General features: G+C 39.5%; 1 protein-coding gene across 12 annotated transcripts in view; it reads right to left on the bottom strand.

The window, feature by feature from the left end:
• EVL (Enah/Vasp-like) overlaps positions 1–19666 on the bottom strand; it is a 528612-nt gene that overhangs the window by 147234 nt on the left and 361712 nt on the right. For all 12 annotated transcript variants that reach the window (XM_078660169.1, XM_078660175.1, XM_078660166.1 and 9 more), the window contains exon 4: positions 14444–14516. In XM_078660169.1, coding sequence (XP_078516295.1) covers positions 14444–14516 — 73 coding nt within the window. The remainder of the gene's footprint in view (positions 1–14443; positions 14517–19666) is intronic.

Genomic DNA, 19666 nt, shown 5'->3' with positions numbered 1-19666 from the left:
AACTAACTATATCAAGATATACCCACCAGGAGATAAGGTAAGACGCTATTAGGCATATATCTGTATATAAAATGTTGGTCTAGTGTTCATGGGAATCGCAATTGGTATATACTTAATTTCTTGTAGCGTCTTCCATCATATATACCGGATTCAACTCGTCTATGTCCTCCGTATGAAGCACAGTTACAAGAGATAGGACTACGATAACAAGGTACTAATAATATGACTCTGCAGTCCATGTACACAGATACTATCTCTGCTTGGGATTACTTATATGATCCATACGTAGGAGATACCGCTATTTTTTAGGTAATCCCTTTCTTTCCTCCGGTTTTAGTAAATATAGCAGCGTGATAAATATACTAGATAAAATTTGTATATACAAACTAGCCCATGTAGTATACTTTCTACCTATATGATAACAATAGGAAATGATATGTGTTCTATGCATGCTTTGAAATCATAAAAATCGAGGAATACAACATTAGATGATTGTAATAACCAACTTGACACCATCTTCTCATTTTGTCTTGTTAAAGTGTCATGTATCCTACATAAATCAACAGAGCAATGATATTATCACCCACTAGCTGAACAATCCAGTCGGGACATTAACCATAGAAGAGTGTGACACCCACTTTTTATGTAAGTAACTAATAGAGAGAGAAATTTAATTAATTAATTTTGTCAAACTCTACAGTCCTTTAAGCAATCGATCATGGGCTATCAATATAACTAATTGTAGGTTTCTCATTAGATTTATCTTGGTCCCTCTCTCCTTATTGCCCTTTCTCCTTCTATCTCCCTCTTTCTTTACTGCCATTTCTGTATCTTTTTCTCACCCCTTTTTCATCTCATCTTACATATGGATTTCTCAGTATTTACAAATGTGCTAGGTTTAAAATAGCTTAATTATCATTCATTTTTGAGTATATCTATGAAATACTTTTCTTAAATTTTGAAAGGCAATATTAATTCTCTAATAAACTAGCGGTCATAAGATGGAAAGTATGAATAACTTTATGTGGCCTTTAAGATTAATAAGGCATGTCTCACACATCAATGTATAATACATTAGATCATTTGATTAACCCTAAAGAAAGATTCTGTCTATGTAGATATAACTGCTCCGTTGTATATATGTAGATACCACTATTAAATTATATGTGTTATGTGTTGTTCTGTATATAAACGAGACCTAGGCCCAAGGATGTTGTATATTATGTGAATAAATACAGTAGATGAATAGTTTATCACATGGTTTTTTTATATGTTTTTCAGTGTTATGTATATGTCTTAGTGCAAATGACGGACTCCTGAAGAAGGCAAATGCCGAAACGCGCGTAGAGATTCCATCCACCGCTTTGCTTACTCCAATAGCCCCGTTTAACATCACTGTCATTTGTTTTTTTCCCTTTTATGGTTCTTTTCTTCATTAATTAGCTTGTCTTTGCATATTTGTTGTATCTACACAAGGTTGTCATTTTAATGTAATATGTACAGATATATATGAAATGTTTATCAAAAAAGAAGAAAATGATTTAAATAAAACAAAAATATTTTGATTTATATACAAAAAATAGTTACCTCCTCTTTTTCTGTTTGAATTAATTTAGTCACATGTCATATTAGTTTCCTTGGGTGTTTTTGGCCAATTAATTTAGCTCACTACTGGTTATGTTACAAATAGAGTTTAAATTATTCCCTACATTTAGTGAGTTCACCAAGGATCGGGGTCCCCTTCTTTCTAAACAGGAAGCAACATCACAAGATATTTGACCTGGTGACATCATAGGAAGTGACTATACCTGCCCTGTGACCCGCAACAGATGATGTCACAGAAAGGGACATCACAAGGCATTTGACCTGATATCTCAGGAAGGGATATCACATGACCTCTGGAACTCATGAAATCAAAGGAAGCGACATTGCATGATCTTTGGCTTGGTGCTACCACAGGAGGAATGCATATGACTTTTGGTTACTTACCTCACACAGAGGTTGGCAAATCTCTACATATACGAAAGTAGTACCCTATAAACAAGCCTACTTTATTCACATCTTACTGAAAATGGTGCTACATACATTCTTTCAGAAAGTATCTTCAGATATATGATTAAGAGAATGCCGCAAATAGTTTTCAACAAGGGAAAATATGCTGGCCAAGATGAAATCAGCCACAATCAATATCAAATAGCTTATAAAATAGGAAGGTTTATGGGCCTATAATGTACAAAACAAGTTCACGTTGTTGTTTTCGAAACTAAGAGTACCATGTAATTAAATCTCAGACTTGTAATGTCGAGAACAGTGCTATTTAATTCAGCTCAAGTTCTCCTAATAACCTTCCTTTCTGTGACATGGTATACATACTTCCCCAGCTGTTAAGCCAGTGAACTTTTCCAGGTTTACGATAATTAATTTCTTCTACTGAAAAAGTGCACATTACTGGTACAGTACTTGTGTTGATCACTAATATGATTGTTTTGCATTAGCCTGTTTAGAGACTGTTAAAAAAATGTGGGCAGATGTTACATGGACGAAGATACCGGATGCTATGCTGATACTGCATTACTGATAAGAAAACTAGTAGTGGGTATCAAGTAGTACTTTGATGGCTGAAAATCAAGAGTCCAACCAACATCTATGTTATGATTGTGCTGCTCAGCTTCCTTGCAATGAAGAAGGAACTGACTGGGCAGTAAACCACTGCCTAACTGGCAGGACAGAAAGAGGCCAATAGTTATGTCATGTCCCCATCTAGAAATCTATCTGCTGCCGTGTGAAACGGCTGGTTCTGGTGGTGAAGAGACTGATTTGATGATCAGCAAATATGAAGTCAAGATTAGGATGACAGCTCCACAGATACGGTGTGCAGACCTCTGAATAGGATACTGGCTGGAACAAAGAATAGTTGCTGTACTGATGATTGGTAGTCTTGATGAGAGAACAAATAGATTGATAGAAGGTGCATGGCTGCAGGAAATCGAGGATTCTAACTATGCTTTTCTGCTTTCATATCTGTACACATGACAAGCTGATGTAATGAGGCTGCATATCCACTGTGAAATAAAGAAACTAGAAGGATAGCAAGTTGGTGCGTTATCGATACTACTTAGCAGCATGGTAGCTGCTCTCTTCTTGCCCCAGCATAAGTTAATGGCTTCTGCAATCAATGGCAGATATCTTCAGGCTGCATATGCTGAAGGTGAAAAGAAACGGATTGGACAGCAAATGTTCCTTGCCTAACTTTCAAGAGGAGTACAATACTACTTGGCAGCATGATGGAGGCTGTCTCCGTGCCACTGCAGAGGGTACTATCTTCCACGATCACTGTGAGATATCTCCAGTTGGTATTTGCCTCAAAAAGAGTAGATTGAGAAACAAACAGTTGCTTGCCTGGCTATCAAGAGTAGGCGATAATGCTTGGCAGGGAGGTAGCTGCTGTATTCTTTCCACTGTGTAGGGTACTGGCTTCTGCAATCACTGGCACGTCTTCAGACAGCATATGCTTCATGGTGAGAAGAGACTGACTGGAGAGCAATTGTTTCTTGTCCGGTCTTCAAAAGGAATTCAATACTGCTTGGCAGCATTTTAGCTGCTAGCTTCATGACCCTGTACAGGTTACTGGCTTCTGCGATCACGGACAAATGTCTTCAGACAGCATATACTTTGTGGTGACAAGAGACTGGAGAGCAAAAGCCGCTTACCTAGCCATCAAGAGTAGGGCAATAATTCTTTGCAGGGTGGTAAAGCCTGTGTCCAGGCCCATGCAGAGGCTACTGGCTTCTGTGCAATCTCTGTCAGATATCTTCAGTTGGCGTATGCTTCAAGGGGGGCAGAGACTGACTGAGAACCAACTGTTGTAAGCATGGCAATCAGGAGATGGCTGACCATCAAGAGGTGGCAAGTGTACATTCTACAATTATAGAGAAAAACCCAAGACTTCAAGATGGCACTATTCCTGTGGCCCTATGCATAATTTAGGGCAGTCACATATCAATATAAGGAATACTAATTGTTGTACTATAATTAATGTACTATGTAGTGTAATGTTTTCTGTGAGTCGCAAGAATATTTTGATGTGATTTGTTTGCGTGCTTCATATTCTCTACACTCTCCACATGCATGTGTCCACCTTTGGCTTAAAGTGTAACCAGTTCTTACTCGATTTCACATATGAGGAATAGTGACTATAAGATGATGTAGTCATCAGTTTTCTTGTTTGCTTAAAGTAAATCTGTTCCCTAAACGCGTCTTGCAGATTTGACTTGACTTAAATATGCACTGGAGTTTCACCATCATTTTACAAACTTTGTCACATTGTGCAATATTTGTATCATAAACCTAAACATATATTAATTTCTCTTTAGATGTTCCATTAAAAAGAATAAACCTACTGTTTCTGCCTCTACTCATTATTTTGTTTTAAAAAGTCAATCTTATATGAAGAAATTGTTTCACTTCAAAATCTAAATGATTGTTACTCTCTTGTATGACTTCAGGGGGCTCTACATTGTTTCTATGTATTCCCATTAACACGCTGCATGAGTCGGATGAGATTAGCCTTCTAGGATAAACACAGCCAGCATACAGGAATGCGTTACAAAATGCTGGTTTTCAGTATACCTTGCAATTAATCTGCTGTCTTTAAAGTAGAGCAGGGGGTCTCCAACCAATAGCTTGTGTTGGGAGCTACCAGAAGCGTGTCAGGTTCGAGTACGTAGCACATGGACATGAAGCTCAGCATAGTACGTCATTTATAGGGTCTGAAGCAAAGCAGCAGTCAGCTCCACACATACCATGCAGCAGTGCTGCTGAGCTCTGGGTCCTCACAGTGGCAGCAAGTCAAAGGAATGGTAAAGTCCAACGCTCTCACACAGAGTCGTGAGTAACATTATGGGGTCTGTGACATTATCAGTCACCATCAATAAATCAGTGTGGCGATCGGTCATGTTACAGGCCCACATGCTATCAGTCTCACCGTGTGGGGTAGCAAGTGGCTAGGAAAGAAGAAAGCTATCAGTCAATAAAACAGTTTAAATCTATGACCACCTGAATTGGTGCTGGTTTACAAGGTGGTTGTGAAAGTAGCCAAAGAACCATGGGGATCAGGGACAAGAACAGAATTGGAGACTTGAATGGCCATAATTGGATGTGGTTTAAATGTGTATGTGTGCACATGTATGTGTGAGTTATGTGTGTATACATATTCATGTGTACATGTGTGAGTGATGACTGTGACTGGTGCAATGGGCCTTATTATGGGGACAGCATTCGTCCTGGTTAACAACCTATAGCGTCGGAAGCAACCTGGCAAACAGGTAATTTCTGTCTGGTGACCATGTCTGGCATGATGATGACATACCTTTGCATGATGGTGATCTTAGCACACTGGTGATCTTTCTAGGGACAAAGAAATGTCACCTGACAGAAAAGAGTGCCACCAGCTGTGCAGTGCCACATTGTCTCTGCAAAGAACCTTAATTTAACGTCTATATAGTGATTTAGCAATCATATACAAATACAAATGTATTTCAATTGACAAACAACTAAATGCTAAACATAGAATTACAAATATACACAATGAATGCCAGACCTCTTTGGCCACTCTTGAACTAGAGCTATGTACTAGATTGTCTTTCACTATTAAACAATGAGAAGCCCCTTCCCCTGGCATTAGTCATTGTGTTAACAGTGTCAGACCCCTCCACATCGCATTTATCAGTGTTCACAATATAGCCCTCTTGCTATTATATTTGTCAGAGTTCACAATGTAAATCCTCTTCCTGCTGGATTTGTCATGGGGTTACACCATGAAAAGTCCATTCCTACTGCATTTGACACACATAGTTATGAGAAATCAACTGCTTCATAGCTGCCATAAAATTACAACTCTACTCAATGCAAACTAGATCACTCTAGCCACTCCTAGAGATCGATTTAAGAAGGGCTGTCAGTGTTAAACAATGTAAACCTCTTTCTTTGCATTCTTATTGTACTGGTCAGAGTTCATAAAATAAAACCTCTTCTCTTTGCATTTCTCAACGTTGACAGAGTAAAACCCCTCATAGTGTATTTACCCAAGGGTTTGTATTATACAATTCCTTTCAACTGTATTTGTTATGGTGTTAGACCTCGTTCAAGGGGCCACAAGGCAGACTGGGGCTACTGGGCCCCTACTGTTGTAGGTTAGGTGTTTTGCCACTTGTGTATTGGGGTCCTTCCTACTATGGGCTCTTCCATCTGGGCCAAGTACACTCTTTCCCCACGTCACTCTCAGAGTAGCGAGGGAAAATAGTCAAAGGTTTCTAAGGGAGGTAGTGTAGTGGGCAAAAACAGAGAACTCAACAGTCAAACAACAGACACAGTAACATACTTTCCATCCCAGTGCTGACCTTTTATTAAAAAATTAAAGTACTTTAAGCTCACAGCAAAACAAAACACTACACAGTTCAATAGAGATTTCACAGTTGCAGGGTTGTAATCTCATCTACAATAGTCAGCGAGACTAAATACGGTTCCCTCAATCCTCAAGAGTTTATTCATGTCTACAGTCCCCTTTAGATAGCATAGTATATCCAAAAAACAGGCACATGTGTAGTTCACTCTTCATTAACACACTGACTAGATTTGCAAATCAGTTTAACAGCTTTCACTGACCAGATTTCACTGGAACACAAGTCCTAAATTCACGAGTCAGATTTTTCTGCACGATCAGTCTCTCAGTGGGTATGTAATCCAATCAAAACACCATACACCAATACAATCATAGCTTCAGACAAGCAGTCATACAAACCGCATGTATCAAAACACCAAATGAGTTCACATAAAATACGGTTCAGAGTGCCAGCAATAACTGAAAGGAATATCATTTCCATATGACCCTTCTACCATTATCACCAAGCTCGTGAGGTCAGTGCAGTTGCTTATACAATTTGTCTGGGCTGAATTCCTTTCAATAACCCACGCTGCGGAAGCAATTACAACAATATGTTGTGGCTTTCCTGATGAAGGCGTGTTCCCTACCAAAACGCGAGTAGACCATATTTCTGGATGAAAGAATTAAGAATACAAGCTACAGCTCTTCTGTTCTAAATTAATGAATGGTCTTAATTTATGAATTGTTCAAAAATAATCCTGTGAAATAATTTGGTAGGAAGCTGTGTTCATTTTCGTTACTGCTGACACCCTGAGCAGTATTTAATGTGAGCTCATTTGGTGGTATGATAATTATTGTTGTATAACTGCTTGTCTGAAGGTATGATTGCATTGGTGTATGAGGTTTATATTGTACTACAGAGATCATATTGTCATTAAATCTTAGTAACATGGAATTCATAGAATGATAATAGATTTATTGTATCATTTGGTGGATAAATAGTTCATTCTTTCATATATTCATTTTTGTCTAGCCTTTATGTGTTTGTTGTGAATGTTTTATTTATAGTTGTCGTTTTTTTTATGTACAATAGTTCCTCACGCTAAGAACACACAGGGCTTCTCCTCCTGGGCAGCCTTTCCTCCTGCAGGACCAGGCAGACTCCTTTCCTTTCTAAGCAGGTATACACGTGTCTAGGTACTAGGCAGGCCCTCCACTACTCCAGCAAGAAGTGCAGACTTCAGATGATGTCCCCTAGCCTTTGGAAATTGGCTGTCATGCAAATACAAAGTCTGGTTAAACAATAGTTCTTCAAGTACTCTGCAGAGCAGTACTTTCCTTGGTCATGAAGAACTTCGAACAGGAACAAAGTGGGGTGGTTTGAGACCCACTTTAAACTCATTTCCGACAGAGGCTATGGTTCTGGATGCAGTTTCCATTGGTGAGCTCGCAAATGCAATGTTCTGGTTGTTTCTCAGACACAGCATGTGCAAGATGATGGCTCTCACAGAAGATAGCAATGCTGCTGACTCCAAGCATGAGTATCCAAAAAAGCACACAATGAAATGTGAGATGTCTGCTCCTCTGAAGCAGTAATCAGGGACAGACAAAACTGATTAGAAATTTCCTCACCTTGAACAATATATACTGCTGACCCAAACCTCACCCCTTCCTATCTACCAAATACCAGTGGTCAGGAAGAGCTAATCAGCAGCCCTCTGCTAGTAAGGGCCACATTGCATTTTTAAGGGTAGCCCTGTCTCTCTCTTCCCTCACTTCAGTGTCTGGATGTCCACTTTTGAGTCAATGGAATGCAAACAATACACTTCCATGGTCTGAGTAAGGTGTACCCATGATTCATCTTGTGCATTGCTAAACTAGGGGCCAAACAAAATAGACCCCTGTGATCCTAGTATTCACACCCTTCCTCACACACCGAGGCTTACTTCAACACCCATGCTACACATCCACTAAACACACACCAAAGATTATGGCCTTCCCCAGTCACTCTTTATTCTTCAGCCCTGTGCAGCTATGTTAGGAATAAGGCTTGCATTTCACACAACACAACAAAACTTGTTGTTCCTCAAGAGGTATGCCAAGTTCACCACCTTTGATACTCAGAATTAGACAGTGTATTTACTACAGATAACTCATTTAAAAAAAAAAAAACACACAGGGAAACATATTGTTTGCCATTTGTATTTATGTATTGAAATCAGTAAAAACATTAATCTCTGTACCTTAGTTACAATGTAATGTAATTTCTACGCGTGGTTACCTCTTGTCGCGCTCATTCCTATAGACGTCTTAGTAGGCTATTTTAGATAAAGTTACTTGTGAATCAGATACAGCGCTTTTTGACTAATAACGAGTTTCAGGAGCAGCTGATGCAGAGAACCCACCTTTGTGATGTTAGTAACAGCAGTTGACATTGGGGCGGATTTTCTCTTGTACTTTGAAACAGAGTCTTCACATGTGTTAAGATACATTTTGTCAGAATCAGAACAGTAGAATGTTACCATAGTTCACATCAGGCCTGCCTCTTAAATATAAATATATTTTTAAGAGGTTTCTTCTACATTGTATACAACAAAGCTGCACCCACAGGGTTTATACTTGCTTTATGCTTTGCTTTTGTGTATCTGCCTTATAACTGCCCCAGAGACATGCATTAACAAAAATACAAACAAACTAGTGCAGCCTTTTTTTAAAGCAATCTAATCATTAAAAATTATATATTACATCAATCAGAAAATTACAATAGTCAAACGTCTACTGTCAAATAGGGAAATCTAACCGACGCACTGACAGACAGTTCTTCATTTCAATTATTGTGTCCGGTGTCATTACTGGACTTCGTCCAACAGGCATTCCATGGATTTCTCTAATGGCGAACAAAATTCCATCAGAGGAGCCACAAGACTTTAAGCACTCAGTGCCAAGTCAGAACATGATAATGATAGTACACTGTGACGTTGTAAAGATAAATTCTCTGCAATTTGATCGTTCATTGCTGGCAAGGGATTCAACATTGAATCCTAGCAAGTTGAACAATACAAAAATAACATATTGGGTCACTGCTCTTGAAACAGCTCGAGAAGCCTTCCATTGACATTTTATCTCTCCCATGGTCTGACGTCATATCTATTTCTGGACGAATAAAATATACACTAGTGAAAGTGTGTTGACGCACACTGGTTCAGAGTAGTACTCTATTTTAGTCACAACTGTGCTGTGTCTTTTCTATTTCAGATACTAACGCATCAACATTTAATTTTGGGTAGAGAGAGAGACATCCCTACCTCGTTGACCAGTAATATCCAATGCCTGGATAACCTCACTGATGACAAGCAGCCCTCTACAAATCTACCGTACATTACAATAAAAATCATTTGGAACTACCCACTGAGGACTGATGTGATTGTTTTGGAATAAAAGCGTAATTGTGTGTAATATAATGTTGTCTGGACAATATAACTGTGGAATTAAAATCCAATCCCAACATTAAAACATTATATGTGATGAACAGCTTTATGCCACTATGAATGTAGACAACTCATATGACAGCAAAAGGCATTTAAAAGTCAAAGGAGTGAATTTTGAATTTAGTTCCATGTTGAACTAAATTCAAAATTCGCTCCTTTGACTTTTAAATGCCTATTGCTGTCATATGAGTTGTCTACATTCATAGTGGCATAAAGCTGGGACTTTCCATCAATAACAACACCAATTGGTTTGAAGTACAGGGTGAATACAGAGAAGGATTCAGTTGTTGTGACTTTGATATTTGCTCTGAAAAAAATGATATTTTAATATTTTTAGTTTGTTTTGTTGGCTATTCATCATATATAATGTTTTAATGTTGGGAATGGATTTTAATTCTACAGTTGCATTGTCTAGACAACATTATATTACACACAATCACGCTTTTATTCTAAAACAATCACATTCTGCTTACCTCTGTGGGTATACATTTTAAGTGGGTGTTCTGGCCTGAAAGTATTTGCATCAGATTACTTATCAGGGGGAAGTTGGCAAACATCACCTGCGCCCACTTCAGGAAGTTATTTGAAGAACTTACCGACTTTGGGACATAGTAGTTAGCAACGTTTTTTAAATAGTGTATGAAAATACACCTTACTTTTCAAATAGGAATAATCCAGCCACATGTATAGAAAATGTGCTAGAAAATTGCCCCGTGTAAAATTTGCATGCAGTTAATTTTGCTTTCTGATGAAGCTTTGCATAGGCTCTGCACTTTTGAGTTGCGAATTTCACACAATTTCGCCACTGGCATGTAAAGTTCACAGAGACCTAGTCCTAGGCAGCATAACCTCAAGACCTAAGATCCCATAATAAAGCTATGACCTTTTCTCAGGTCAAAACGTTACTGATACAGTTATGCTAACTGTCTCCTACATACACAATCCACCATTTCAACCTGCAAGTTTCTGCTCAACTTCTTAAACAATTTTGAAATTAGTAATTTCATTAAGTTCCTTCAAAACCAGGATTTAAACGGGAAATCGGGTAATTTTCCTGAGCGACAAAACATTTAGTAACAGACCTTACACCAGCCTAAACATGATCATAATGAAAACTTTAACAACCTTGCCCAGAGGGATCTGCAGATTTATAGCTAAAGGGAAATAGTAAAGTCCATAATGTTGAATCTTATGTCTATAGTGTTTGCCACAGAAACAAGAGTGCTTGTTATAAAAAAAACTGTTCTGGATACAATTTCCTTGAATAAATTGTTGAAAAATTGATAGATGAGTTTTCATTTTTCTTTCACACTTGGAATGATGACTTCAATTTGAAGTATGGACTTGTGAGTCCATAGAGAATTAGTCATCATTATTAGCTTAATAGGAAAAGGCAAGGCAATTCTACATCTTCTCACAATAAGCAACTTATAAAATCCAATGTTAAGTGTGCATTTTTCTCAAAATAAAATTTAATCAATGCACTACCAGAAGCAGCCACGTCATTCTAATGCTTGGACTGTAAATATTTAAGGCTGTACCCACAAAGGTGTATATCTAATCCTACTCCTAGGTGTAACTCACCATTTTTGGTGCTAGTCATCATTAACATATGTAGATTAATGCCTGGATGTGAACTTACAAGTACAAATACTTTCTGCCTACTTGTTGACATTTCTGTCATCTGAGTGTGCATCTCCCTAAAGAATGTGATAGGGAATTTTAAGAAGAATATTTGTAAATTAATAAAAATTACTATTGCTTTCCAAAATGAAAAAAATAAATGAAACACATTTGCCTACCCCCTATTCACCTAGGACTACAAAAGGCACAACCCATCAACACTAAACAAATATTTAAACAATACATTTTAAATAATTTTAATATATGCATTTTATTTAAATCCTTTTTTAAATAAAATAAAATTAATGTATACGTTAATTCGCGATTCTCTGTGTTACAATATAATTTGTTTTGAAAATGTCATGCAAGTTATGTATTATCTTATTTGTGACCTAATTTTACAGTATTACATGAAATATTTTCGTATAAATTAAAATTTTGCATTTTAGAAATGTTTAATATAAACATTTAATTATACAAATGAAATTACATTAAATACATCTTTATTTAAAATGTTATTCCATTTATGCTACATGTTTCCCTATGCATCAGTTTTATTCCCTGCCTCCTTCTATGGGAGCATGCTGCAGTACCAGTGGTTGGCCCTGTGTGGTACTTGACTTACTCTAAGACTGATCTGGAGCACATCTTACCCTGCTTGATCAGAAGTGCTACTGTAGTAGACGGTGATACTGTACTGTAGTAGAGTGTCTAATTATTGTGTGTTTCATATTAGCATTTCCCGCCAAACCTCTACTACAAATTCTCTTATACCCATTTTTTTATAATTATTCCCCATTTTCCCACCACTCCCACTTGTCCCTCCCTCATTTACTATAAAATCGTGTACTTATGTGAGCTGAGATCTCTGCCACCAGGACGGAGATCTCCATACAGAAAAGTTAGGAGAGGCGGAGTGAGAAATTTCCAGCAGCAGGTTTTTGAACTGCATTTTGGAGTATGTAAAGCAACTCTACTTTATGTACTTCAAAATAGATTTTGTGACTAGGCCCTTAAAATCCTCAAAGTGGTCCTCGTGAAGCAAAGATACCTTGTTTCTTAAGTGGAAATGCACTTCTATGTTGAAACCGGTTGTGTTTACAATAATAATGAAGTATGTGATAAAAACTTTAAATATGGTGCAGTTGGTGACCAATTGGTGCTTGTTATCTTCTGATGGCCTGTAATGTATCCCCCAACATTCTGACTTTTACCAAGAGTAAAGTACAATAGGTTCCCAATCTTGGTTTCCCAATTGCTTTTTTGGGGGGAAGAGCACAGTTCCTGCATGTTGCACAGAGTAGGCAATAAAAAGTTTCTAAGACAATTAGTGCACTGTCAAAATTATACATAGTTATAGGATTTGAGGAGAGAGAATTCCAGGTACTGGAAGTTAGAATTGCTACAATGCTAAAGTACATTTGTTGAAAGACAGCTGATGTAATGGTAGAAACTCTTTAAGAGGGGCACGAGGCAAGCAGGTGTTAGTGGGCCCAACAGTGGGGGTTGAAGCCTTTTACTCCTGATGCCCTGGGCATGACATACTATGGACTCCGAGCAACTGGACAAAGTACCCTTTCTGCACTTGGTTCTCAGGGTTAGCATGGTCTGAGCAGTCCAAGGCTCCCTCAAAGGGGAGGTGTGGTTACAGGGGAGCGGACAAAGAATCACAACTCAAAATGTGCAGAGTAGCAACAATAAATCATTGACTAGTCAAATACTCAATTCAATGAAAAAAAGAAATATTTTATTTCTACTGCTCCCACACAAAAGAAAAATAAGACATTCACAAACAACTACACAGTTCCCCTAAGGTTAGGGTTATAGTGTTTCCTTAGGTGGTCCCACTCCTTCCTCACTTTTAATGGTTTGGGGTGTTCCCCATTCACTATAGGCAACATCTAGGGCAAGCCTCACTAGTAGCTGGAGTCACAAGAGTCCAATATGACTCTTTTTTAATGGCAACAGTGTTCTAGCAACGCAGTGCTAATTATCAGCAAATACTCCCAGGGTCGATTGGTCCGAAAATCAGACTTACTCGCACTTTGCAGGATTGAAGCGATTTATGGGATTTGTTCAGTTAACAAAGTTAACTCGGGCCGATATTCTTCATTAATAGTCCAGTCCAAGTTAATTTCAAGGTAGAAGTATAATTCCGTCATGCCGCCGCCATGACAGAATACGGCCGAAGCTCTCTGAAATCATGGCGGCGGCAATAAACATGGGTTGAAACGTCGACACCTCCTTTCAAAAGGTGCTAGCGAAAATTCTTTGGTTCACTAGGAGATATGTTATAGGTATTAATAGGATCTCCACTTATAGCTTGAAGTTATAGGCAACTCCGTGATTTTATTCAGTGGATTGGCTGATGCTATTGTGTATATATATCTGTTCTCTGAGCACTGCATCGTCTGCACTAATTTCGGAACAAGATATTGTTTATTATTGTCTTTTATTGTTCATGCAATACAAATGTATGTTTTTTTATTTTTTTACACACTAAATATGTCCTGTACCCTGTCCTTGAGAATATGGAGTATGATTGATTTACAAACCTCTAAAGCAGATATAGATGTGTGAATGAACGAGTCCCACAGGGCTATTGTTTTTGGTTATGAAATGAAAATAAAATGTATAAAGCGCACATAATACCCTAGGGTGTCTAGGCGCTAGTCACTAGGAGGTAAACTGCTTACAAAATACCGAAAACATAATTAATGACTAAATAACTGTTATAAACACAAGATGGCATCAGGTTTGTGAACATATGAAACAGTACAAAGAAAAGACTGTCAAATAGCATCCAGCACAAGAAATAATTTTTAACCATCAGAGAAGTCTGAGAAACGTGGCCCTTATTCATGCCCTTAAGAGTTTGACTTGGGCCTATGGCCTTACCACGATGAAAGCAACTGATCTCTTGTGATCTCAGAAGAGTTTTACTTCTCACCTTCTCTGTATTTCCATTTCGTCTGGGGACGGCCCATTCTGAATATTCTGAACCTGGCGCTGGGTTGCTGGACCTGCAGAGGAAAGTGACGGTATAATTAAACACCGCAAATGTTCCATTGCAGAAACAATTTGATGGGATGACACTTGTATTTCACAGACACTACAAGGTTTGCTAACATATACAAATGCTACATTTATTTTTTTATATTTGTGTTTTCTCATAATTGAGGGAGTCTTGAGTACTACAAGAAGACAAGCTTATCAAGAGGATGCAAATATTTAAATGTGCGACACTGCATCATTAGCAGAATGAAGCTAGGAAGAGTTATTACATGGGAAGATTTATTTCTATAGAAACCACTGCAAAGTTTGCCACGTTTTTCATTTTGTAACTTCAGTGTGAAAATCATAAGCCTTCAATCCATACATGTTGCACACATCATTATTGAGCACAAAGAAATTGCTCTGTATAAGAAGTATGTGCCAGTTATTCTGCATTTTCCAGTTTGTTTAATTTCGATTGGAATCAAAATTGTCCCGACACGCAGTGAAAATGATCTCACAACGCTGTTAAATCTTTCATCGATCGGTTGTAAACTGGAAGGCTTTTTAGCTGTCATTAAAGGTGAAAACCAGCAACTTTGCAAAACTCTGCTGTCGAAAAAACTGAATATTGCCCAGCCTTGCCTATAGCACGTTCCGACCACCATGACCTCATTAAAGACCATTCACCCCGTACAAGGACTAACAGTGCAGAATCAATTGCAGATGCTGGTCTGGGGGGAAATTAAAATCATGACATTACTGGGTACAACCTGAAAATAAAACAAGACAGCCCCATCACCTTTTTTATGGCGCCAATGTACTACATAGTGACACAACATAAAACAACAAAATAAAGGAGTCAATACTGGTAACGTGAATTATTTACTGGTAACACTAATAATTTACAGCGTTTTATGCATTCCAGTTTTATTTAATGTAGTGCCTTGTGCTGGTGTAAGCAGCATGTTATCTTTAAACCGTGAGGATTAAAAATAAAAGACTGTAACTCACTGTGTGAGGCCGTGAGCAGCTCAGTTGCAGTTTGCGTTTCACTCTGACACATACCCTAACATACACAGACAGCTGTTTTTCCTCGCATGCATCGTCAATCACGTCTGTAAACTCACACACAGTTGTGCGAGTCAGCGCCTACGAAGCGCACACAAATCAGGGGTTGCCAAAATTCTTCTGACACCCAGGAGCAGCAAGTTTAGAGCGCCTAGATGCTCGGAGCTCCTGGAAGATACAACAGGAGCAACCACACAGAAATAATCAGACATGCACAGAGAGAAGCCTCCACTCTGAGGTGACAGGCTCAAGTGGGGCATTGCTTAATCTGTATATAAAAAAAGCATTGGTAAAGCCAATAAGTCTGGTGTTGGCTGAGAGCCTTCTTTTTAGGTCTCGCGACCTATCGAAAGCGGAGCGAGAATTCAAGCGACGAAAACATCATGAAACCACCAGCTTTTTGCTGGCGTTTTCATGGCGTTTTCCTGCAGTTCATGTGAACCACGTGTTCAAACATGAACGCGCATCAGCCTCCCTCCATTTGCCGCAGAGCACATCAAAGGGCTTCGCCCAGCATGCGCTCTGCGGCTTCTCCTCCCCTAATTAGTCATTTTCGCCGCTCCCCTGCCCGCCGTCTCGCATTTCTCCTCCCCCTCCCCTTCTCTGCCTTCCTTTCCCGGCGCACGCATTTTTTTTTTTACCAAGAGCACACTTTTAGCTCATTGGCAACATTTTTCCCTCAGTTTAACTACCCGCTCCCCTGCCCGCCGTCTCGCATTTCTCCTCCCCCTCCCCTTCTCTGCCTTCCTTTCCCGGCGCACGCATTTTTTTTTTTTTTACCAAGAGCACACTTTTAGCTCATTGGCAACATTTTTCCCTCAGTTTAACTACCCGATTTGGCCCTCGCACTTTCCACGCACCCAGCAGGAGTGGGGCTCTGTTTCCAATCTTTCCCAGGGACGTCGTATTTGCCATTATTCCCAATCCGTGTGGGTATGAAAGCCTCTTTCTCCTGCTTACTTTTTATGTGTGCAGCACCAGTTTCCCGTCAGATGTCATGCTGTTTCACCGTCGCGCGCGTGGGGTCCCCTGGCAGCCGGAAGCTGCAGGCAAAGCCACGCCACGCTCCGCTTTAGCGCTTCAGCCCACTCTGCCCCGGCTGCCCCTACTCGCACGGCTTGTCGGACTGCTGGGAAAAGTTTCTGAAGTACAATGTGTACTCTAAATCTAATAAGAATCAATTGTGTTTAGGCTATGCCCAAAAAATCGACACTGCACCCGTGCACAAATATGAATTCAAGAACAAGCATTGGCATAGCCAATAGGTCTCGCTTGTGGGACCTTATAAGTATTTTGTTTTGCAGCACAATATCCTTGTAACTAAATACTTATAAGGTCCTACAAGCGAGACCTATTGGCTTTTGTTTGTCTTTGACAGTGTGCTTGATTTTTTTTTTTTTTTACAAAAGTTTGTTGGGGAAGCTGAAGCGCCTCCTCAACCTGAAAAAAGAAAAAAATCTAGCTAAAAGCAAAATATTTTTGGGTCTTAAAAAGCACAAAGACATTGTCACTTTTGGGAACTACTTTGTATGTAGATGCGCTCCTTGTGAGAAGATGGAATGCGGCATTTCACAGTGAAGTTAGCTACTGGCCCATGCTGCACACTGCAATGAGCAGTAGACATCCGCAGTAAGTAAATATGTTATATATATAATTTTGTTACAAATCAAAAGGTGTGGGTTAATGCCAGACCTAGAAATAAGTACAAGGGCCCATGGTTTTCCTTTGGAGCCTGCCGCTGGTGGTGTTGTATGTTCGGGTCCCCAAATACTAAGGCTGCCTAGACGTGATTGCATCTCAGCCCTCTTTCTTCCACCCATTATGCCCATCTCTTTATTGCAGATTATTTTATATCTCTGTTACTGTTTTCCGATCGTTCTCTTGCTTCCTTCTCTGCTTTTGTCTCTCTCGCTCTAGGTAAGTGTTTGATAATGAAAAATAAGTGCAGAACCTTCAAATGAGCATGTGTGTTGGAGGCCATGTGAGGGGGAGAACTACATGCTCCAGAATTCACAGGGCTCCAGGAGGCGGTGCCAGTGATTACTCCACCTATCCAGCATAATACTATACAGCACGTTTACCAGCACTGCTCTACAATTTAATCATCTCTCGGTAAAGCTTGGCGGCCACTTTTCCTGATGTGGAGGACACTTTCTAAAAACGGGATCTCGGGCCACAGGAGAAAACTTTATGACACCAGCAGGTACCGATATATAAGCGTGGGCCCACCGTACTAATAACTTTGTACTTTCCATCATCTGGATAAGCTTGGTGATAATACCTCTGTTTTAGTTACTGGTGGAGCTTCCGCCTTATGCATAGGGGGCTTGTAGCACTATTGTTTAACCATTAACCTGAGTATTTACATCTACAGACTTAATTTACACTTTGGTTGTGGGTGCATAATGACTAAACACAAAGCCCACACCTCTGACAAATCTGGCCCAAACACAACATGATTGGATGGGTAAATTAAACAAGTAGTGGGAGTTTAAATACAGAGATTGAACAGTTGGCGCATCATTTATCGGCCACTATAGCTGCAGCCGTTGAAGCTCTACAAAACACAGAGTTTCCAGTACAACCTGCTAGCGAGGTAGCTTCGGGAATGCTATATGGACATGTGGAAGTACCTGAGGTAACACCAGGCGACACTCTTGTCTGAGAGGGAGGATGTACCATAGTAGCCCTATATCCTGTCCCAGTAATAGTGACCCCCAGCCAACCATAAAAGGCGACAAGTGGCAAAAAAGACCCACCTTTCTTCTCAGCCTAGTCTAGCTGCTCTTAATAAAGAGACTTTTACTGGTTCTTTGTGAGCTGACTTGAGGATGTTTCAGGAGAACCTGTAGTCCAGATTGAAAGAGATGCTGGAAACTCTGTTGTCCCCTATTTATAATCGGCTGGGAATGATTGAAGGACATTTAGACTATATTAAATCAAAGTACAACTCGGCTAATCAGTCCCTACCTCATTCAATTCAATCAATGCAAATGTCCCTGCTTTATGGTCAAGATGAGCCAATAACTAACTGTAATGCATTTACAAACGACCCTGTATGGGGTAATTGTACACTACAAATGATCAGTTACACCCTACAGATGGGATTGGGAATGTGGAGGGGCTCACTAGACAAGCGAAAGGCACCATCCATAATTTGGTTTCAGGAATATTAAGGGATTTACCTCATAGTCAGTTGAGAGCAGAACAAATGATTTGGCCAATTTTCCTGGTAACAGATGTCCACCTGTACCATTACTGAGAAATACCTGTCCGCATCCAGGGGACAATACTAGTGTAGGAAGGAAGGAGGAACAACTTGAAAATTTCAACATTAATCTTAAACCCGCTTGCAGCACTTATGTGGCAATTATTATGAGTACCCCCGCTTTGAACCGAGGTAAAGTTGAGTCACATGATCAACTAAGGAATAAGCTCCTACATTGGTTACAGACGAAGATATTTTTCCAGTTATGAGAGCTGACCAAATAATCATTACTAGAAGGGTTGAGTGGATTGGACCTACCAGGACGACAATAAAGGAGGACTGTATCATTATAAATGTTAGACCCCTCTCGCAGGGTGTTCGGTGCACCCCCTCTTGTTCAGCCACATAGGATTTCTCACCAATTCCCCTTTCCCACAAGTAACAGGTTTGAGGACTTAACCAATCTACACAAGATAGACTGACATGACATCTCAGGAGACACACTCCATCAGGAGGAAGTAGGAAATCAAACAACTTTACAAGCCCTAGTTATGGTCCCAACGCAGGACCTACTACTCCTTCGCTTCATTGTCCTACTCTGCTAGCTGGGTTATCTGTTTTGGAGGCCCTTAGGTGTGACTCTAGTCTAATCACCACATTTCCTTTGCAACTTTCAGAAGGTTCAAAAGGAAAATTTCTATTCACTTCATGGAACATAGACAGCTTTAAAAATAAATAACTCACCCCAGAATGTATACATCTTATCGTGATAACCCATGTGATTTGTCTTCATGAAACACGCGAGTGTAAACCCCTGCCATTTGGAAGGTTTCTATAGCATCTTTACCCCTGCTATACCTTCATCATCAGGCCGCCCAATAGGGTGGTCTCCAAACTTTT

Source organism: Lissotriton helveticus, chromosome 9, assembly GCF_964261635.1.
Source record: "Lissotriton helveticus chromosome 9, aLisHel1.1, whole genome shotgun sequence".
Taxonomy (NCBI): Eukaryota; Metazoa; Chordata; class Amphibia; order Caudata; family Salamandridae; genus Lissotriton; species Lissotriton helveticus.
Note: the sequence above shows the minus strand (reverse complement) of the source record. Positions and strands in the feature narration are given on the sequence as shown.